Raw genomic sequence first — 23,921 nt, forward strand, 5'->3', positions numbered from 1 at the left:
GGTATGGAGTGAGGTTAATGAATTTCCAAAGCATTAAATGCACCAACATGGTCACATTACCAAAAACTGGACGGCAAGAAATCATATGAGGAGACCTACAGCAACAATCTGTATCTGATGTCTTAATCAGTCCCAGGGATTGATCCAAAACATGACAGTCGCACCATATCCACAGTGAAACATGGTAGTGGCAGCATTATGCTATTGAGCTGGGGCTTGATTCGAGATAGAAGGAACGATTTGAGCTCTGAATAACAAACACGATGAGAAAAAAGTAAGAACAGCTTGTCAACAAGTGTCACATGGATGGCACATCGGGAAGTGATAACACATGCTGACGATGCATGTAGTCTGGGATCTGAGACGTGCTGAACAAAAATAGTGCAGTGGTGACTTAATGGCTGGGGTTGAGAGTTTAAATCCCAGCACTTTATATCTTTACGCTTAACTGATTCATTTAAGCCTGCACATATATACAGTAACACGGCAATGAAGGTGATCTGATTCGTTCTGGACAAAAGAACATACATTTACATTTTCATTTCAATAGCGTTGTTCTGGCTTCCTCTTAGAAATGAAAACAAAAGCAGCACAGAATTTCCCACCGATATAAGAAGCCATATTGAAAGGATTTTGTTTAGTTTAGCACACACAGCCTGGAGTGTTGTGTCATCAAAACTCATCAACAGACGAACACTGAGAGACAAAAAAAAACCCTGTGTTTCCCTGATGAGCGACTATTTCTAAATCCCCTAATGGATCGAGAGGCTTTTTCTGGCTCGCTGCATCGAGTCCATTGAGGTATTCACATGGGACTCATGTCAATCTACCTCTAATGTCCACTGGGCTTCGGTAATCACACTAAAGTGCATCGAATGTGTGCCTGGAACACGAGGCTTACAAAATAAAGCCGTCAATTAAAGCAGCACAACATTGTGCGCTCGTATATATTAGCTGCTTCTTTATTTTTAAAGGAAATACATAAGACATGAACGGGAAAATGTTTGGGAGATCGAGTGCATTCGGGTGTCTTCAGCGTCTCGTAAAAATCCCGTTGGGTTGTAGGAGTGCAAACGGCGGCTACTGAGACCCCATATGGACTGTAGTGCTGAACATTGCTGCTAAACAATTTGCTCGCTCCCAAGAGGAACGTTAACCTGGTTACTGATGAACATGTCCAGCTGCCTGATCCGGAGGGTGTTTCTCTGGAGGCTTGTAAAGCGCCTCAAGCCCACTAGTATCCCTTGGAAATTGGGTACTGCTCTGGTCAGGAATAGCTCATTAAATCAGGATGGAGAGCAAGTGTAGAGCTGACAGCGCCGGCCAGTTCACTCATGACCGTTACTATGACTGGTCCGGCAGTAAGCATGGCAGCTTCTCTCTCTCTCCCGCTGAGTAGCTCGAAATTTAACAGCACAGCTTGCATAAGCTTTCCTGCACTCCAGAATCTTTGTAAATGCATCACCTTCGGAGTGCTGTGCAGATTTAATGAATTTCCATGACGTTCATGATTAATGCAAACACACCTGGTGTTGTTCAGGGAACTTGTGTTTCGTTCGTTGGACATAAAAGTGTGGGGTTTATTTTTTTCCACTGTTTTCTCCATAATTTCGTCTCGGCCAATTCCCACCCACCAGCTAGTGAGGGCTACAAACTGGAGAGGGCGAAAGCTGACACGAGCGTCCTCTAAGACACGTGAAGCTAGTGCATTTGTGTGGTCTATATAACACCTCATGTACATGCGTGGTTAGTTTGGTGTTATTAGGATGGACCAACTGTTACATCACAATGCTTTGATATGACATTGTAATACCAGAAAATAAAAACTGCTCGATGTTTCAGAACATCATCTAGTTATCAGGGTTTTAGCAACAGTCTCTCTTTTTTGTTGCCGGAGAGACAAAGAACACGATGTTTCATTAACCTAAAATCGCCGCATGGCTGAGTTTATTATGAGTGGTGAGTGAGTCAAGGCTGAAAATTAAATCTCCGATAGACCTGAACATCGCAGGTTTTCATTAAACCCAGGGTCCTGGGGCAATGAGATCATAATGAAATAAAATAACGTGTGGTCCAGGGATTTAATCAGGTTCTTGCGTCCCCATGCAAACTAGACTCTACATCCAAATAGAAAGGAGGCTGAAACTCCTGGGTGGTACCCAGGGGAAAAAATACGATTAGGTCAATTACCAACAAGCAAACAGGAAAAGTTTAGTCGAAATGAGACGAGCATGGTGTTTTAATGTCGGTTTGCCTTCCTGCATCGAATCAACTGAAATTTCACCATCGTATTTATTTGGTAAAGGAAGGAAACACAAGGGGACGTTGTGTCAACATAACCACGGTACACAATTTCCCCAAATTACTCTAGTTTTCTATCTTAAATACCTTCCGTCTGACAAACAACAGCGAATGGAAAATGGTGTTTTGGATATTTTTCTTTTTAAGAAAAGGAAAGAAAAGCTCAGTCCAGGATCATTCCTACTATGGTTGGGTTTTATGTGACAGCCACTGAAGTGGTTTAACCGCAGGGTTTCATGTGCTAAGTGGCAGCAAGAAATTAAATTACCATCATGATGCTTCATGAGGATTCCAAATACGGCCAGGTTATTACGAGGGTGCTCACGATTCAAAATCTAGATGAAATTGGTACTGCTACTGAGCTGTAGGGAATAACAGGCTAAATATGGCTGAGGCATCTGTGGCACATGTGGCGTTCAGGCTTAATGGATAAAATCGTGTGGAAAAGACAAGCAAATGATTGATCTGTGAGATGTATACACAGCACTTTCTGTTAGATTTAGATCACTGAAGAGAAGGAAGGATTAAATGTTTACCCTTACTGCACATACAGAGATTGGTTGTAAGGTACAGCTACTGATGCACTTGGATTGGACACATCATCAGTGATCATACCAGGGGTCATTAAGGGTTTCAGGTCTTTCAACATCAGACCCTCTCATACTGGCGACCCGACCAGGAGTGATCAATTCCTGGCCTGTGTCCAAGCAGAATTCGACCACGGTTTGTCCCTGTTAATCCACAGCCATCGCGAAGCTCTCCTTTTAAGAGCTCCAGTGATGCCTGGCCTTGCACAGTGACTTCACTGGACATTAATTCCTGATTAATTCCATCATGAAAAAATATTTCACTTTCCAGACTCAAGCTCAGTGTCTTGTAAAATATTTATAAAATAAATGATCTTAATGAAATGTTTAAACAGTAATGGCTGCCTCAAACAAGTGATCTTAGTGGCTTTAAACATGGCAATGTGTTGGGTCTAGTTTTAGTATTTGAGAAATTGCTGATAAATTGTAAATTTCCCATTGGGATGAATAAAATATCTATCTATCTATCTATCTATCTATCTACCTACCTACCTACCTACCTACCTACCTACCTACCTACCTACCTACACCAAGCAGCATTGCTATGGACTGGAACATTACATCAACATGACAGATGTCCTTACAATCCAGAGTGACTTACAATTTATCTCATTTCATACAATTGAGGGTTAGGGGCCTTGGTCAGGGGCCCAGAAGTGGCAGCTTGGAGGACCTCGGATTTTAATTCCTTCCGATCAGTCCAACACCTTATCCACTCCACCTTGTTGATTCCACTCTAGAACTTTATAGCAACAACAGCCATGACAAACAGAAAAGCATCTCAAGAAGAACAGGTCCACCCTTACACTAAATGGGCTACACTCCTTTCAGCCTAGAACAGGAATCTAAGGCAACAGGCTGAGGTTGAAAAGTGTTTGGTGTTTCCGTAGATCTTTTTAGACCGTGGCACGAATCTATGGACCCAGCCTAACCATCAATGATTCAGCCTGGTAGTGGTGGTAGAATGGGTGCTATAATTATTCCCCTTAGCATCATTTGAATGCCCCAGCCTATTTAAGTCATCTAATGGATCATGACAATGAGTTCAGTGCATGTCGTCAGCAGCCTCCTCAGTCATCAGATATGAATCAAATGGATTGATGGAATGTGGTAGAACAGGAGATCGGCGACATGGCTGCCTGCATGTAACTGATAAATCTGTACCGATCATGTGAGTCATCGTATTGGCAGATTTCCCCATAATAACCACTGCAAATATAATAAAGTCAGATCCAAACAAATCACAAAAGAGCTCCAAAAAGCCTTAAAAACCATTTGCACTGGCCAAAACAAAAACTCTGAGCGACTTTGCAGGAAGTGCCTAAGATTCCGAATAAACCTGGAGACTAAACTGCTGTTGCTGAGACGCCTTCAACACGCTGACTGACAGATGATTGACAAGACCGAGTACATATCATCCTTACGGAGAATAATTGCCAGTTCTTCTGGTTCTCAGTGGAAAAAAAATCCTGTGGGCAAACAAATATGTTCCAAATACCAGTCAATATAATCAGAGTTAACCGTTTAGTAATTACGGTCTTGAGTGCAAGGCTACTTTTAAGGGTAAAGCTGGGGTTTTTGCAGTGCAGCGTTACTGTTAAACACACACACATACAGACACACACACCCTGCAATTCAGCTTCCAGCAGTTAGAAACATGGCATTGCGAGATTACGGCATAGTCACGGCTGAAGACAAACCCCTCTGGTGAGCTGTGTTAAGCAATGCGCTGATGCAAGCCGAAGTCTATTTCCACAGAAGAAAAGAAATTCAGATGATTCACTGTTGAAAGAATTTTAACTTACGATATAGCTTCTAAACCTTCTCACACACTGATCTCCTCAGATCGATATACCATCTTATCGGCATTTGAGGAACTAAATCGAGTGGAAAAAAATGAGCAAGTCAGGTAAAACGTGTTGTGGCTTGAGTTTCCAATTAAATGTGTCTTCAACCTGCATCTAGGCTAATCTAAAAATAGGCTGCAATTCTGAAAAAGGTGTCTGGTAAGAAGACGTGAAGACTGCGAGGCGCTCTGACCACGTCCTCTCACCGAAAATTGATAAGGATGATGAGTGCTCTGAGCCGGGAGAAAGAAAAAAAAATGGCGGTGTCTGCTATTCTAATTAGGAATCTAACTCGCTCTGCGCCTCAGATCCCCGACTTCGCAATAAGGTCAGGTGTAGTGTTATCTTTCCATTTCTTTCTGTCTTTAATGACTTGAACAAAAAGAAGGAAGAGAGACAAGTGTGAAAATCATCCCTGATGCAAGCGACTTGGTGATGTATCAAGATGGTGGTTAACTATGATATTTAAATACACCGACCAGGCATAACATTATGACCACCTGGGCACCCTGACTGGTCTATGTAACCCCATATGCAACAAACTGTGATGCATTGTGTATTCTGACACCTTTCTATCAGAACCAGCATTAACTTCTTCAGCAGTTTGAGCAACAGTAGCTCGTCTGTTGGATCGGATCACACGGGTCAGCCTTCTCTCCCCACGTGCATCAATGAGCCTTGGCCGCCCATGACCCTGTCGCCGGTTCACCACTGTTCCTTCTTTGGACCACTTTTGATAGATACTGACCACTGCAGACCGGGAACACCCCACAAGAGCTGCAGTTTTGGAGATGCTCTGATCCAGTGGTCTAGCCATCACAATTTGGCCCTTGGTCAAACTCGCTCAAATCCTTACACTTGTCCATTTTTCCTGCTTCTAACACATCAACTTTGAGGACAAAATGTTCACTCGCTGCCTAATATATCCCACCCACTAACAGGTGTCATGATGAGGAGGTACTCAGTGTTATTCACTTTACATCTCAGTGCTCATAATGTTCTGGCTGATCAGTGTATATACACATATAGAGAATGATGTTTTTGCTCTGGAGTCAGAGTTGTAGTAATCAGTCATTTCTTTCTAACAAGCTTTTTAATAACAATTACCCTAGCTGTTTAAAACACTCTCACACAGATATCACTATATAATCATGCTAAATAGTGATCCACACACATAGGCCACACTTTTTTCACACCAGTGCACCCCTACTGGAAACCTGGTCCTCTCTTAAACAGTAAAATATCAAGAAAACAAAGCCTTCTTGATACAAATAAGAAAAGAAATCGCTTGGCTACCATTTCCGTAGATTCTCAGAAGTCTTTCCACTGCCAAATGTCTGACTATCAGAGCCTAACACTACTTGATGCTAATCCGTATCGACCGCCGAGGTGCACGCTCTGCTCTGTATTAACTCCCTGATCGCCAGAATTTATGCAAATCGGTGTCCTAGTTTTTTACTCGGAGACGTCACTGAGTAAATCCATAATCATGATGTGGCGCTGGGTTAACGTGACCGGCTGTTGCTCCAAATGTGGTGAAAGGCACCAGAGCGTCAATCTGCTCCATTTGCAGAAATTGCCCTTCAAGGCAGATCTGCGTCGAAAGTTCAGAGAGGCGTACGTCAAGCTTAATCGCGCTGATCTCCAGACCCTCGAGCTACAGCGGGATCCGAACGTCCCGATTACCGAGACCTGTTTTTATTTGAAAATGCTGACTTGGAGGACATCCTGATTTAAACCTGAGACTATTTTTAGCTGTAAAACACTCGTCTGAAACATGATTGATGAGTGCTACAAGCCGTAGGCCTAGATACGATATTTTGTTTAAACTACAAACAAACAAATGTTCCCATGAAACAGAATATCCACTAGTAAACAACCGTTTACAAAAATCCCAATTAAATTAATTATCTGTTGCGTCAGTAAGCTATGGGGAGCTGTAAGGGTCGAAAACTCACAACAGATTTTAAAATAAATACACTTTGCCTTGAGCTCTTAGCTCTGCATGGCATTTTGTTTTGCTACATTTATTTCCTTTACTTGTTACACGTTTCCTGACCACATGACCGCTCAACAGCTTTAAATATAGTTTAGTAATTTTATTCAGTGCTTTTAACGGTGCTTCCGTTACCAATACGATAGAAGAGCTGAATATACATTTCCCATTTATGCACAGAAGTAAGTGAGTCAGGGTGTGTGTGTGTGTGTGTGTGTGAGTGAGTGAATCCATTAGTGAGTCATGGTGTGTGTGTGTGTGTATGTGTGTGTGAGTGAGCGAGTGAATCCGTTAGTGAGTCAGTCAGTGATTGAATCAGTGACTTAGCGAGTGAATCTTTGTGTGAGTGAGAGAGTGAGTGAATCTTTGTGTGAGTCAGTCAGTGAATCTTTGTGTGAGTGAGCGAGTGAGTGAATCTTTCTGTGAATGAGTGAGTGAATCTTTGAGTGAAAGAGAACAAATCTTTGTGTGAGCGAGTAAGTGCATCTTTGTGTGAGCGAGTAAGTGAATCTTTGTGTGAGTCATTGAATCTTTGCATGAGTACGTCAGTAAGTGAATCTTTGTGTGAGAGCGTGAGTGAATCTTTGTGTGAGTGAGTGAAAAGTTACATAAGAGAATAAATGAATGAACTGCTGATTTAGTAACACAGTGAGTGAAGTGATGAGTGACTGTGAGGGTAAAGGTGTCAGAATGTGACAGACAGGGTGAGAGAGTGAGAGGTTAAGTGACTCAAATGAATCAGTAAATCCATGCGCGACTCAGTGAGTTAAAACCACTGAAACTTGCCTTTAAAGCAAAACAGCTTTCATCAAGACAACCCCTTCTACTGACGGGAAAGATCAGTTCAAGCTTTCCAGCCCTTTACATGACATGGGTGATAATGATACTCCGCATCTGTCTGAGCGCTGGCAGAGTTTCAACGTGCAACAGCCGAGACCAGCCAAGAAGACATCGTGGCTCTGCGGCTTTACTCGATCTCATCATTACTTTCACATTCGCAAATCATTAAGTTACAATGCTCTACCGCTGAGAGTGGGCGGAGCCCCTTTATTCCCTTATTCTTCGGTTAGAAATATACATGCTGATTCAATTAACCGTGAAGGGAAATAGCGATGTGGTGATTTTTCTCATCGGTTATTTTAAGCGTAAATATATTTTAGGCCATGAGAGATGACATTTCGAAAAGGTCTTTGAGACGAAAGAAGAGGTAAAATAAATAATGAGTATATAACGTGTGATATATGTTGAACACCAAGTCTGTGGCCTTATGTAAACCTAATCAATAACCTAATTACAGAAAAATGTGTGTTTCTGTTCAGATCCCTCTACTTGTGTGACATTTCAGTTGCTCACATGAACACTTTCCACAGGAAACCCTGTGTATCTCTACCAAGAACCGAGAGTAGTGTTACTACAACGTATCGGGCACCACGAAAGCATTTCCTCTTCCTGGTTTACGCGAGTCAGACTCTGCAGTTAATCAACCACCTTCATTTTTAACTGTCGGAAATGATAGTCTTCCTCACAAACGCACCCACTCCACTTTTTTATTATTATATGTAACAAAATGACATTAATAATCTTTTCCCAGAGGAAAAAACGATGGGACAGGAATACGCAACATCGTGGCCAGGACTGTGTGTGTTCTGTAAGGAAGGAATAACACATGACAGACTTTATGCATTATTTTTGCATAACAGCACAGCATGGAGTGTGTTATTTTAATTCTGCTTATACCGCAGTGATTTCGTTCGATTTATCGATGAATGGAACAATTGAATGCGTCACAGTTGGATTTAATGTTAGTAAAAGTCACAAGTTCTCATCTAAGTTATAAATGATCAAGCATTATCTCATCATCTTTTCTCTGTCTCTAAAAAAACTCCTCATTCCCATTTTGGAAAACATCACTTCCTTATAATACAGACTCTCAAAGCAGAAAGCATAAACTCCTCTTCCTTATAACAGAAATCTGCTGCTCTTAAAGCGGAGACTCCTTCCTGCGCCACATCAGTGTTTCACTTCAAGTGTATTCCCTGTGTATGAACTGTTACTATGGAAACAACAAGGTATCAGGCCGAGCGCAGTAATACGTTATGAACCTCTCCTAGGTGTAACGACATGGTGCTGTTATACGAAACCAATCTGACCAATCGGACGCGTGACCTTGTTGTGGCATAACATCCTTTTCATCACTCCTGGCTCTGCTGCAAGAATCTTATATCTGATTGTGCTGTTGGGTAAAATGATGTCTTGCACCTCCGTATTGCAAGCTCGTAGGCTTTATTATGGTGCGTGCAGTGATGATGATGATACACTACATAGATGTTTGTGAATTTCAGCCACATTATTGGTTACACCGATCAGGCATAAAATTATGACCACCTGCCTAATATTGTGTCGGTCCCTCTTTTGCTGCCAAAACAGCCCTGACCCATCGAGGCATGGACTCCACCTGAAGGTGTGCTGTGGTATCAGGCTACTAATGTAGTAATGTACATGTTAGTAATGTAAAAATAGTAGTGTACATGTTAGCAGCAGATCCTTTAAGTCCTCTAAATTGCGAGGTGGGACCCCCATAGATCGGACTTGTTTGTCCAGCACATCCGACAGATGCTGTATTGGATTGAGATCTGGGGAATTTGGAGCACCTCGAACTGGTTGTTGTGCTCATCAAACCATTCCTGAACCATTTTTGCTTTGGGGCATGGCAAGAATACTTGCAGGACATAAAGGACTTACAGGACTTAAAGGATACTTTTGATAGATACTGACCACTGCAGACCGGGAACACCCCACAAGAGCTGCAGTTTTGGAGATGCTCTGATCCAGTCGTCTAGCCATCACAATTTGGCTCTTCGTCAAATCCTTACTCTTGTCCATTTTTCCTGCTTCTAACACATCAACTTTGAGGACAAAATGTTCACTTGCTGCCTAATATATCCCACCCACTAACAGGTGCCATGATGAGAAGATCATCAGTCTTATTCACTTCACCTCTCACTGCTCATTATGTTATACCCGATCTGTGTATATTCAACACCGATAAACCTGTTACTCCAAATCCAGACCTATCACAGATCAGAGCATAACATACACCTTGCAGTGAAGTTCGCCATTTCAAGGCCGACACGTGGAACTGCTGTGTTTGTCATTATGAGGAAGTGAAGCAGAGTTTCCTGTCTAAACTATTACTGCAGAGAAAGTGTCTCAGAGACGTACGGTGTGGCAGGAATCGGGCTTTGCCTCGGTGGAAACTTTTAGCTGATGAGCAAAAACGTGAGAAACCTGACGGTTCATGCCACGCAATCTTTGGCAACTGAGCTGTGACTCGAAAAGCGTGAGGGGAAAAAAAAAAATCTAAAAAAAATCCCTCATTTTAATACACGCTGTCTCACGTAACAACTAAACAATTTCTATGCCGTGATGTTCGGAGGCGTACTTTCCCGTATGGTTTAAACAAGAAAAGAAATAACAAAACAAACTGCAGTTGTTTTCCGGTGCTTCTGTATTTCCTGTCCTCATTGTTTCACCACTTCCTTGTGACATTCTGCTCATGGCCTGCGTTGACCTTCATGGTTCCTGTCTGCATAGCGGACATACCGAACGTCACTCGAAATCGGGAGCTGATCAAGAAGAAGAGCTTCTCCCAGATTTCTCTAAAGAGGCGCTGGCGTTCCCCCGACGTTTAACACTCCATCACGTCCTGACTGAAGGGTTTATAAAATACTGCATAATTAACTCGTTCACATGAGCCATCACCTTTAACTCATTCATGCATAAATTATTATTTTTTTAATTTTATCTGGTATTATTGCTCAATTCACTCACAGAACAAATCTCGTTACTAAAAATCGACGTTTACAATCACAAAATGATTAAAATCATTTTAAATCAATAAAGTCTGTTAAATTACAATTTATTTCCATGCTTAAAAGTATATTTAGACCTGCAGTAATTATGCAGCTTGACGTCTTACTTCATTGGTTTAGATTTTATTTTCTTTCTTTGCAGACTTGATTACTTTTTGTGTCTAAACATTCGTCACTGTCAGCCATATTGGACTGGGGGCAAGACTTAACGGGCTAATAAAATAAAAAAATAAAAAATCTAGATGGTCTGTATAACACTGGAGTGGTTCAGGGGAGATTTACAGCCTTAAATAAACAGTTCAGTGTGTGTGTTTGTGTGTGTGTGTGTGTCTGTGTGTGTGTGTGTGTGTGTGTCTCTGTGTGTGTGTGTTGTACAGAAAAGGGTTAAACTGCACAAGCCTATGAGAGATGCAGTTCATATGATCCAGTGTGTTCATTTCTGTAATGCAATTATTGCCACCTCTTCATCTACATCATCATCATCATCATCATCATCTAAACACACACAGTATGGACTCTCCCGGTCTGGTCAGTCAGACGCATGCATCTGTGCAGCTCGTGACATTTAGTGCTGTGAACCATTCCTGAATTTTCTGCAAAGACGCTTAAGTAAACACGAATACTGATAATACGAGGAGGAAAAAACACAAAAACACAAAGCACTGTACTGCAATGAGTGCTATTTTTCTAAAAGAATGACGATGATGATGATCCTAGACAGATGACCAAAACCTCACATTTGTAGTTATTGGTTCATGAACGTTAGAACATGAGGTCACATGTCCAATTTAGCCACAAGCCGAGGATGCCAATGTTGGAAATTTTTTATTACAATCTCAAAAATCAGAGGGCTGCTACGACACTCAGGACCTCAGGACCAATAGGAACGCAGAAGAAATCAATCACGGGATGATTTTTCAAAGTGTAAACAAAACTGGACGGATCCTTAAAAGATGTTCATGCTCCCGGATCACGATGATTGCTGGAATTCTCCCTGCTGTTTATAATAATTTAATGTTTATATCAATGCACTTGCTTTCATTCGAATACATCAGCATGTCTACAGTAACAGCTGGTCCATGGGAAGGAGTCTCCAGTGTCGGCGGTCGGTACGTTTTCTCTGCCGCCATGGCAACAACGTCTTCAGGATGTTGCACTCTATGCATTAACCTCGAGTGAGTAATACGAGAGGAAACGACTTTTTTTAACAGCCGCCGCAACGTAAGTGATGACAGGAAGTTGTTCTAGGACATTAAGCCTAACTATAAACGGCTCAGGAGCACAGATTGCAAAATTGCCGACAAGCTGAAGTGCGGTTATAATGCGCTTATAGATGTATAATAAACTTTTCTTGGTGGAACATGAACTCCTTGCGCCACAACGTCGTTGATTATTTTCCTCCAACAGCACGCTTTACTTAACTCCAGCTCTTTTTTTTTTAGTGTAGACATGGAGAACATGGAGGAACATTCTGCTATAGAAATCATTCACACACTCTTGTGTAGCTCCATAAGCCCTTTATTAGAAGATTACGAATGAATGCAAATAATAATAATAACAATTATTATCATTATTACAAGAAGAGGAAAGGCAAAATGGCACGTTATGTACCCACCTTGATGATGCTGGCCTTTCGGGGTATTCCAGGTTTGCCGTCTGATACGTTATCCGCTCCAGTTGATCCAGCCAGCTCTGGTGCAAGTCCACAATCGCCGTTCGATACCGAAACCGAGCCCGAGCCCGTGAGCTCGCGCTGTGTGTCCGCGTCTGCGCCGCCGCCGCCGCTTCCTGGTTTCTCCGTGAACTCCGCCATGAGCGCGGGTTGACGCTGACACGGCTGTGCGGGATGAGTCTCCGAGTCCGTGCTGCTTGGTTTACACAAGAACCAGGTTCACTACTACTACCGAGGCGCGTTCAAGGCGCTCGCGCTCACTCACATCGGCGACAACGGGAGCAACCTCTGGGCGCGTGCGGCCGCATCTGGACTCCATGCACACGACGTTTTGTTTTACTACACCGCTGCTTGCGCTGCTGCTGCTGGTGGTGGTGGTGGTAGTGGTGGTGCTGTGAGCCTTATTGTTTCAGCATCACATCCAGGGTGAGGACAGCCCTCCGTGCTACTGCCATCTGCTGAATTAGTGCATCATAAACATCCCGCTTCAAGTCCACGCGCACGAGGACGGGGAGACAGTGTTTGGAGAAAAACAAATAACGCTAATTAACTATTTAACAGAATCAAAATTTGATTAACGTTTTCGTTTGTTACACTGTCTATTTGTTTATTTAAATATCTAAACAACATTAACATTCTGCACTTCATATGGGGAGGGAACTGGGGGGGTTAGCCTTAGGTGATTCCGTTAATTAGCCTAGTTAGCTAGCAAAACCTAAACAACACGACGTTTTGACAGACCAGACAACGACAGCTAGCCTTTAGTCGCCTAGACCAGCATGTTAGCTAGCTAGCACTTCAATTAAGTCATAATAATGTATAAAATACACTCGGTTTTATATATTTTTTAAACACTCCGAGAAGTTTTCGTTCACGCCAGCCGGTTAGCAAAAAAAAACAATAAATCTCACCAGGAAATAAACCCCTCAAAAAAAAGTCTCGTGCGCACGCTGTTACAAGCTCGTGAAGTTTAAGCGTCTAGAACAACTTTACATCCAAATCAAAGTTGAATCCAGCTGTTTTTTTAGCACACTACTACATACTTTGACTTAAAAAAAAATCTCGCAAGCCTACAGGGTTATTTCTGACATTCTTGTAGCTCGTGCACTTCCTAACTCGAAACGTTGCCCACCTTGATAGTGTGTGAAGGATCCGAATTTCTCTTCTTTCCTTTTCATTTTGCTTATAACACACACACACACGCGCGCGCGCGCACACACACACACACGACGCATTCAGTGTGTCAACATGGTAAGTTTGGACATGTCATTCTACCGCATTCACTGAAAAAACCATGACCAAAAACTGTTCTACGAGTAGCAGCGTTGTGCTTATACCATACTCTTTAGTAGGCTAGCACGCGAGATCGGGCGTTGTCATGGCGACTGGCGTAAACGCACCAGTTAGCAGCGTTCTATTTAGACGTACTGTGTAGTATGTAAGTGTGCGACTTTGAGCCCGCCTTTGAAGCACGCGGATAGGCTCCCCGAATCAGGGTTAGCCAATCAGAATTTGAGAAGGGGGTCGTTCGCTATCCGGGTTTGTGAACCTAGTTCTGAAGAAAGTGTGGACAGTGGACTATTTTAGATTTTTGATTTCCTGTGCGTACACATGATATCCCACAATGCAATGCGGATCATGCATAGCACTTCGGCTTTCAAAGATTTAATCAGTGTTACAATCAGTCAGTGTCGTCTTTTATTAGGGGCGCACGCGCTGTTGCTGGGAAAATGTTTGTTTTTGTTAATATGTCTTCTACTACTACTACTATCACTACCACTCCTACTACTACTACTACTACTACTCCTACTACCACTCCTTCTACTACTACCACTATTCCTACTACTACTACCACTACTACTTTCACTACCAGTCTTCCTCCTCCTCCTCCTACTACTACTGCCACTCCTCCTCCTACTACTACTACCACCACTACTACTACTACTACTACAATTCTTTCTACTACTACTACCACCACTACTACTAATACTAATACTACCACCACTACTTCTACTAATACTACTACTACTACTACAATTCTTTCTACTACTACTACCACCACTACTACTAATACTAATACTACCACCACTACTTCTACTAATACTACCACCACTACTACTACTACAATTCTTTCTACTAATACTACCACCACTACTACTACTACTACTACCACCACTACTACTACTACAATTCTTTCTACTAATACTACCACCACTACTACTACTACTACTACCACCACTACTACTACTACAATTCTTTCTACTAATACTACCACCACTACTACTAATACTAATACTACCACCACTACCACTACTTCTACTAATACTACCACCACTACTACTACTACAATTCTTTCTACTACTACTACCACCACTACTACTAATACCACCACTACCACTACTTCTACTAATACTACCACCACTACTACTACTACTACTACTACCACCACTACTACTACTACAATTCTTTCTACTACTACTACCACCACTACTACTAATACTAATACTACCATCACTACCACTACTTCTAATACTACCACCACTACTACTACTACTACTACCACCACTACTACTACTACAATTCTTTCTACTACTACTACCACCACTACTACTAATACTAATACTACCACCACCACTACTACTACTACTACTACTCCTAAAACTCCTCCTACTACTACTAATAATAATAATACTATTCCTACTACTACTCCTAATACTAGTCCTACTACTTCTACCACTACTACTACTGCCACTCCTCCTCCTGCTCCTCCTACTACTACTACCACCACTACCACTACTTCTACTAACACTACTACTACTACTACCACCACTACTACTACAATTCCTACTACTACTACAATTCCTACTACTACTACTAATATTAATACTACTACTACCACCACCACTACTACTACTCCCAAAACTCCTACTACCACTCCTACTACTACTACTACTACTACTACTACTACTACTACTACTATTATTCCTATTACTACTCCTAATACTAGTCCTACTACTTCTACCACTACTGCTACTGCTACCACTTCATTCATTCATCTTTAGTAACTGCTTTATCCAAATCTTTCTTGATGTTGTTGTTGTTCTTCTTCTTCCTGATTGGTCTGAGGGTGGCACTATAGCACAAAACATACGCATTTTGCCATATATCCTGAAAACCACTAGCTGTAAAGAGAAAATATAAACAATATGTTTGTCTCTTTATGTTTTTTTTTGTAACTTGACTAGAACTGACTAATTGAGACGCTATTTACGAAGAGTGCCTGGACCCTTCAGATCGCCATTCGCTGTTACGTAAGATTTCGTATTTTAGAGGTTAAATCCTAGTTAAATGGATTATAATAAAATTATAATAAGCATAAATAATACTCGAATGATGTTTGTGACGTTTACACACATTTCTAACATGGTGTAACTGGCTTGCTATAAATAAGTAGGATACTACATATGTGCCTAATGTACATATTTTTTTAATAGTTTAATTAGATTTATAAACTATTCAGGAAGGTGGATTGGGTCATTTGTTTAGACAAAAGGGGCTGCAGATAGTTTGCGAACCTCCTAAAGAATATTTAGGATGGCCTTTAAATTGTGGGGTAAATATTGATTCGATATACATCAATATACGTCAAAGTCCCAGTGCGAGTGCACTTATATTCCAGGTCCAGTCAAAATGAAACGGTCATATTTCATGCATTTTGTCAGTACAGAATCACGATATAATATTAAAAATGAAAGAAGTAGTATGTATGCGATAATCAGCTACGGAATCCTATTATTGTGCAACAGTGACATCTGCTGGCTGGCTTGTGTACTGCAATTTATTTCTATACCCTAATTACAAGGTAATAACAAACCTCACTGGGAACAAAATGTTCCTGCATATCTAACTGCTCACAAGAATCCACATATCTGAAAGAAACGATTGTATGATTGTTTATTTTTATTAAAGCATTACATCGATTACATCAACTTCCTAGGAATCCACTGCTTTGAGGAAAACTCCCCTGGGACGACGAATGCAGTGACATTGCTACGAAAAGGATTGAGAAGAAAGCCAAAGCTTTGGAAGCTGATAGTGTAGAAAAAAGGACAAAAGAGAATCAGACTAAAAGACTAAAGCCCCGCTGCATCATTCCGACAAGTATCATAGGATGTAACATAAGAAACCCTTGAGCAAAGACTAAAATTTCAAAATTTCTAAATCATTTCAAAACAAATCATGGACACTGCTAAGAGAAAACATTTTAAGACTAACATGCAAGTGGATTGTTCCTTTGGTGTGCAAGTGTTTACTGATCATTTCATCCAGGGTGAGAAGTGATAATCCACTGAATGTCCAGTTCTATTCACTTCATTCACTACAGTGAATGAAGTATAAAAATATCTTGATTGCTTGAGAGGAAATGACAAAGGGATGACGAGTCTGGGAGGTGAAAACAGTGCAGCCTTAGACGCTTGCAGCCCCTGTCTTCTTTTCCTAGTTAGTAGCAATGATCTTGGTGTGACAGTTGCACTGAGCTGAGCACCAAACTTCCATGTAGTTGTTGCATGGGACATTCGACATCAACTGCGGGCAATTGGCGAACTTGTTGACGTAAGGGCAAGGATTGGCTAGGGAAAAAATATCAAGAAAAGGTTTGAAGTCATCTCAACAAATTTATTCGTCTATACATAAAAAGCATAGGTTTAAAGTGCTCTGTAATCATCTCCGTAATGCTACAGCCAGATGACAACAGGTTACTCACTGCACAGTTTGTCTTCACAGTTATCCGGACAGGCAGCACAGGGTTCCCCCAGAGTGTAGGGAGGCACTCTTTTGTAGTTCCCTCTGTTTGCAAAAGACAAACGAGCTGATTATGTTCTGTAAGTTTAAACTAAGCCTAGAACGCTCCATCAGACCCATCTGTGTGTGTAAATCCTCTCAGGAAAAGAGGAACTTACGCTCGGTAGTACTGACAGTCGTAGAAATATAAGCCCCCGCACTTAGCCACACCACAGCCGACCTCATACGAGCCGAACCAGATCACCTTTAATCCGAAAGACGAGTACAGCTGTTATTTTAAGTTTAATAATCGAGCATAAAACAAGATTTCCAACATCGAACATTATGTGTGTGGTTTAAATATCAAACACAATGGTTTTCTTCTATTGTTAGCCTTTATTATGAGTCAGTCTCTGAAATTTTTTGTCATCGTTGCAGCCATAAATGCTTGATTTTGCTGTGTATTTTTCTAAATTTGTTCCTTTTTTTTTTTTTTTTGAAAGCTACTTGGCGAAATCACAGACAGGAATTTTCTTTTAAACTCCGACCAGTGAAGTCACATACGTCTTCTATATGACTTTCTATCAGAGGTGTACTCATGTTTTGATGCACGTGAAGGAGGAGGGATTTGTCTGATGATGTCACATGACGCCTCTCGAACCAAATCTGCGGTCATTTTGAAAAATTTCAAGTAATCACGAATCATGTAGGGAATGACCAAAGTAGATTACACTATGTAACACGATTTTTGTTACATGGGTAGTGAATGACATTTTCCAACTACTCTTGATGGAAAATGATAAAAAAATAGCCATTAAGCCCGAAAACCTCAAAATTAGCCCTTTTTACAAAAAAAAACTGCCCAAAACTAACACAAACTTTCATGGCTAAGATGGGTTTTTTCTCTTTATTTGGGTTACAAAGAATGGGGAAATAACACTTATTTCTCAGGAACAAGAAAAAAGTAAAAATTTGTTACATAGTGTTATTGTGTGCTATGATTTATTTAGTAACAGTGAAACTATCTATCCATCCATTGTCTATACCCACTTTATTCCTAATTAGGTTCAAGGGGATCTGCTGGAGCCTATCCTAGCACACATTGGGCGAAAGGCAGGGATACACCTTGGACAGGTCAGCAGTCAATCAGAGGGCCACATACAGTATATACACAGACAACCACTCACACTCACTCCTGTGGGCAATTTAGGATTACCAATCAACCTAATGTACATGTTTTTGGACTGTGGGAGGAAACCGGAGTACCCAGAGTAATGGGGATGGGGAAAACATGCAAACTCCACACAGAAAGGCCCCTGCCTGTTCAAACCCAGGATTCGAACCCAGGATATTCTTGTAACAGTGAAAGTAATAAGATGCTATTTGAGTTTTTTAAGTCTGGACCCTTTAGAGGTCTTTTTTGAATTCTGTACTTTTTTGGGCCTGCTTGGGTTCTAAGTCAGAAGTCCCAAAAACATCATGTTAAAATCCACACACTCGATCACACACACTTGAAGAAAAAAAGGAGGAAGAAGACTGGAAAGCTGTGAGTTCATTTTAAAATGCTCGCTTGCACTAAGAATAAAATGGTCCCAAAGAAATAGTAGTCATAGTATTGTACTGAATATTAAATTCCCAATTAGTAAAGAATTTACATGATCGAATAAATCGGATAGATATACCTATGATTCTTGTCAAAGATACAAAATCTTAATTCTAAACCAAAAGAAATTTTTATCAAGAATCCTGTAATAATTTATGATTCACTGATTTTATTTATAGAAAATCATTATATTTATGAAGTTATTTCTACTCAAATTTAAGTTCATTCCTTCAACCAAATTCAATTCTGCTTCAGGAAAGTGCTGTCAAATATACATATAATTATTATAAAGTGCAAATTGCTGTTTCTCCCCCGTTTTCACGCTAAATTAACTTACCTGTGTGTAGTGGCCGATGGATTTCCCATTGGTGGACCCTTTGGGATAATTGTAATTGGCCACTTCGTTATGCCATGCTGTCACGACATCCGTCCACGACAATATATTGGAGCTTTGTAACAGGTTTTCCCCCATTTGATAGTCTGCACAGACGAAACACAAGAAACAAATGTGCTTAACTCAGAGAAATTGATTGTACCGATCAGTATGTACACTCAAGGATAGGGAAAATAGTCAACAGTGCTGTGGTGAGTCACGTAACTGTGCCAGAGTTCAATATATTCTTGTATAACAGACCTATAACAAACAGTCTCAAAGTGTTTTATTCCTCTTATTTTCCTTTCATAGCAATTAATTATATTTGTAATTAATTTAAAAGTGACATGCATTTCATGTCATGTCATGCCACCACGCTTGGGCTAAAAATAGAACAGACCGCCCATGCCACCAATTTGTCAACAAGAAAAACGGCCGAAAAATCACCTAGCTTTTGAACGCATTCCGAAGGCAACGTTGGTATCGTGGGTTGACTCTTTCGAAGCAGCTTTTGCTAACTGAAAAAAAAATCGTCAACTCGCTTCGGTTGGCATTGCTTGGCTTTCCACTGACGCTAACAAGTTTTGAACGGCTCCTGGGCATATTTGCAACTTAGCTGGCATTTGGTTCGGTTCGGTTTGTTTGTATGCTAAAAATGGTACATGCGCCGATGCAAAATTATTAAGGTGTAAATTTGTAAGGGAGGGAATTCATATTCCGAGGTTCCACTCTTCTTCTGACTGTCTGACAAAGTAATGAAACTGGAGACTCCTTCCAAAAGATGTTGTGTAATTATCTTCTTACAGAAAACTTCACCTTAGAGCAGTTTTTAATAACATGGATTAGATCATACGAATCATCTGTCATACAAGTCCTTGTAAGTTAGTTGCTATAGAAACGATAATGTATTAATCAAAGCTGTTATAGAAAACAAAACATCTTCGGATCAATTCAGAATCCAGAAAAGTCAGTAGTGCAAGATGTGTTCATATAACCAGCAGTGATTATGACCAGGTTCAAACAATTCATTTCCTATTTTTCCCCAAATTTGTTAGCGCTGCTTAGTGTAGATTTTAAGTTGTTTGTGAAGTGGACTCAGTCTATTCATTCTTAGCCAGGAACCAGTTTTCCCTCCCATCAGCTTTCAATTACATCCCTTCTCCATGGCCAACTTAAAGTAATTTGTCCCAATGGACCACTGGAAAAAGTGTCAACTTTAAATATATTCACAATCCATCACGTCTCGAGCTGTAACGTGAGCTCATTGAAACCAAAACGCTCGAGATTAACCTCTAAGTAACCCTTATCTGAGCTAAGAAAAATGTTTACACAGACCTGCACAATCAAAAGGACATTATTTTAATCAGTTTAAGTGGTTTAAATTTAGAATCTGTAAACAAACGAACTAAAGACTTGCGGCCTACCTCCGAGCATGCGGCTGCTGGGCGGGCCGTGAGCCATCGCGCAGGTATCCACCCACCGCTGAGCCGAAGCGGCCACTTCGTCGCTCCAGCTCTGCAGGAAAGAAAATGACAATGGTTTTAGTGGCCTGATGTGGAGCTATAAAAAATCAAAGCAGTTCTACAAGCAAACACGTTCTACCCCAGATTAGTAGTTCCTAATATATTGGCCAGAGATTCACTTCACTTAAAAAAAAAAAGTTAGCGCGTTAAAACCGACTCTTTACCATCTTAAGCATGTTGGTAGCGGTCGGAATGACTTCTCTCCGAAACGTATTGTGAATGTTGACGATTTCTTCCTGCACTGCGGTGAAGTTGGTACAGATCTCATCTGTCGGACACAAAGGTATCAGAGGACTGGGTTCAGCTGCTAGAACTTCTCAAATGACACAAATCTATAAACTTCATATGTGTTCCACTTTATTTATTGTTCTTTCTATACAAGGCTAATGTCTAGAAATGGAAAAATCAACAAATTCTGCCAATTTTATGATTGAAAATTTAATTATTTGGGGAACATTATGACATAAATAAATGACTGATTCAGTCAATGATATACAAGGTCATGTTTTGTAAGAGGTTAATTGTAATAGGATTAGGGCTTACCTGACTGTTGAGGCCATAAGACAATGAGTTACAGGACAAGATTGAGGAAAAAAAAAACACTATTATTTTCAACATATTATTATTGTTATTATTATAAAAAAACATCTTCAATTTTATTTCTGTGAAATTGAATTTTTGTGATATTTAGAGCAGATTATTTGTGTTATTTCATGTTAGTTCTCAGACTATCCTTCCTTCCTTGCTTCCTTCCTTCCTTCCTTCCTTCTAATAACATGCTGTATTATTATTTCCTTTATTGTTTCAATCTAAACCCTGATATCAAACCTATTTCTGATCTCTAAGATGCCCAAAGTACGTATTGTGTTTTGGTCTATAACTTTTCATTTCTGATGTGGAATCTATTGTTAATGTATTGCTATACTCTAATTACATAAGATTTATGTAGTACAGTAGTATAGGATGGTAACTGCAGTAGATAAAACATCATTGTGACTAAATCACAAATTCAGCTGTATATCTGCATTTAAGTGTGTGAAATAGTCCGCATTTACAATAACAGTGCTTTCAAGGCATGTCAGACAGATCGTATTTATGAGTTAAATGCACAGAAAGATCATATTTATGCGCATTCAATGCACATGAATGGCATCAAAAAGTCAGAATTACGAGTAGGAATCTCCGAGTTTCTGAGCTGGGGCGTGTCAGTAAGAAAATAAATAATAAAAATAATAAATAAAAAATAATGGTGGAAGCAACAGGGTGAAGCAACGTCTGTATATGCAGCTAAATTTGTTGACAACAGATGTTTACTCGTCTCAGAAGCTGATTTCAGTTTAAAAACAACAAAGTCGACTTAAAACATCTTGCTGGATTTTTTGTAGGGAATTAAGAGAAGGTTTGTTTTTACTTCGACAAGAGTAATTACCACTTCGCGACTCGTAAATACGCGCTTCCCAGTAGGACTTGAACGTGGCAAGTGCATTATGCCGTTTATGAGACCTTGCTATACAATGTCTTGCTCAACTGTCATTTTCAAGTGATTTATGAGTGAATTCATGGTGTTATTGTGTTCATAGCCACTTACCACACTGCAGGTGGAGCTCATATGAAGCAGAGCGAGCACAAACACACTCCAGAGAAGCATTGTGCCAAAGGTCTTAGTTCTATTTCCAAAAATAGCTGAGAACAATATATATATATATTTAAAAAAAATATATATATATATAACTTTTGCTGGATGTATAATATACTCAACATTGTCCTGAAATTTCATCCTCATCTACTGTATTACATACTACATTACATTACGTATACAATACAGTATAATATAATATTATTATAGTAGCACTTTAGTATAGTAGTACAGGTGTTTACCTGGTGTTAATATTAAATAAATCAGTAATTATTGATAATATCTAGTACAGCTACTGTACATGATTGATATTCAAGTAACTTTTGTAGAAACTAAAATAGTTTTTTTTTACATTTATAGATAATAATGTAGTGTACAGATAATACGTTGTATTGACATGTAGGCTGAATATGTACAATAACTATACTGGAAAAAAACAGATATACTTTCAGACTTTATGCTAAGATCATTATTCGAACATGTTGTAAAGGTAGGTGAGGTAATTATGTTCTTACAGGCGAGTAAGTTAGAACTTAACTGTAAAATCTTACTGATTTATATTAAGCTCTGAAGTAAATTTTACTTTAGTTGTTACTTACTAATACATTCAACATGCAAATTGTTATTATGTCTAGTGTTACTTGTAAGTTCAACATCTTGCTAAATAAATATATTAGAATAAACTAGAATAAACAACTTTAACTCTATTCATTACTAAATTCAAATTACATTCAAAATGTTCAGCTGTACATGTTCTGAATCGAAATTTAATAGGTAAAAGTGTAAAACACGACTTACTATATACTTAAGAAATCACTTTTACTCCTAAATTTTGTACTTAGCTTATAGAATAGACTTAGCTTATGCGAATAGAATTACAAATACATCATAACTAATCTGAATACTGCAGGTATACAGATTGAATGTCCAAATTCATGACTATTGTTAATAATTTACGTACACAAAGTTTTATATTGATTATTACATCATTTTGAACTTAACTTAAACATTCAACCTGGAAATTATTACAAGTCACCGGTTTTGGTTTCTAAATCTTCTAAATCTTTATAAGTAAATATACAGAACAAATTGTATAAATTGTGAAACAATAATAGGTATGGCTGTATGTATTTTGTGGCTGCAAGTATTTTACATGTTAAAAAAATATTAGGTAATTACAAAGTATATAAGGTAATATTTATGTAAGCAATAAAGTAAATTATGGTATATACTTTTGCATAATAAAATAATACTTTACTGTGGTAAAGTGTGTGAAAATAAAAAGTTTATTTTGTTGTATAATTTAAAAAAAAAAAAAATTTAATTTAAATAATTTAGAATCAAATTTTAAGTTGTATGAACTTCCAAAGACACAAGTGAACAGCTCCGATGTAGAATTTCAAATGTGAATTTTAAAATGTGAAACTGCAAAAAAAAAACTGTAATGGTTTTAGATTGTACACTTTACAATTGTAAAATGTAAAATTGCATGATTTAACATCTTCGACATGTTTTTAAAGTCTTAGACTCACAGTAACAACTTCAAAATCCATATCTTAACATGAAACCCTATGGAAATAAGTAAACATTCAAAAGTTCCTTTTCAATATGTTGTACGTTTACCGGAAATCAATCATTATCCTATGATAATATACTTATATCCTAGTAGAACAGCAAAATATATCTCACTATAAACTCTATATTGAAAGAATAACACTATAGATACTGT

The 23,921-nt window shown here is 39.5% G+C and overlaps 2 protein-coding genes across 2 annotated transcripts in view; both read right to left on the minus strand.

The window, feature by feature from the left end:
- Positions 1-13,550, minus strand: part of LOC131344307 (inactive phospholipase C-like protein 2) — a 44,063-nt gene extending 30,513 nt beyond the window's left edge. Inside the window, exons 1-2 of the mRNA XM_058376489.1 lie at positions 13,408-13,550; positions 12,219-12,760 (exon numbers count right to left, since the gene is read on the minus strand). Coding sequence (XP_058232472.1) covers positions 12,219-12,416 — 198 coding nt within the window. The 5' untranslated portion in view covers positions 12,417-12,760; positions 13,408-13,550. The remainder of the gene's footprint in view (positions 1-12,218; positions 12,761-13,407) is intronic.
- Positions 13,551-16,766: 3,216 nt separating this feature from the next.
- LOC131344069 (cysteine-rich venom protein) lies at positions 16,767-21,769 on the minus strand. Its single transcript, XM_058376021.1, has 7 exons — positions 21,100-21,769; positions 20,721-20,824; positions 20,458-20,548; positions 18,998-19,140; positions 17,237-17,322; positions 17,041-17,123; positions 16,767-16,906 (listed from the first exon to the last, which is right to left on the minus strand). Exons 2-7 carry the CDS (start codon positions 20,730-20,732, stop codon positions 16,773-16,775), a joined length of 549 nt encoding a protein of 182 aa, XP_058232004.1. The 5' UTR covers positions 20,733-20,824; positions 21,100-21,769; the 3' UTR covers positions 16,767-16,772.
- Between the last annotated feature and the right edge of the window lie 2,152 nt (positions 21,770-23,921).

Source organism: Hemibagrus wyckioides, linkage group LG23, assembly GCF_019097595.1.
Source record: "Hemibagrus wyckioides isolate EC202008001 linkage group LG23, SWU_Hwy_1.0, whole genome shotgun sequence".
NCBI classification, from domain to species: domain Eukaryota; kingdom Metazoa; phylum Chordata; class Actinopteri; order Siluriformes; family Bagridae; genus Hemibagrus; species Hemibagrus wyckioides.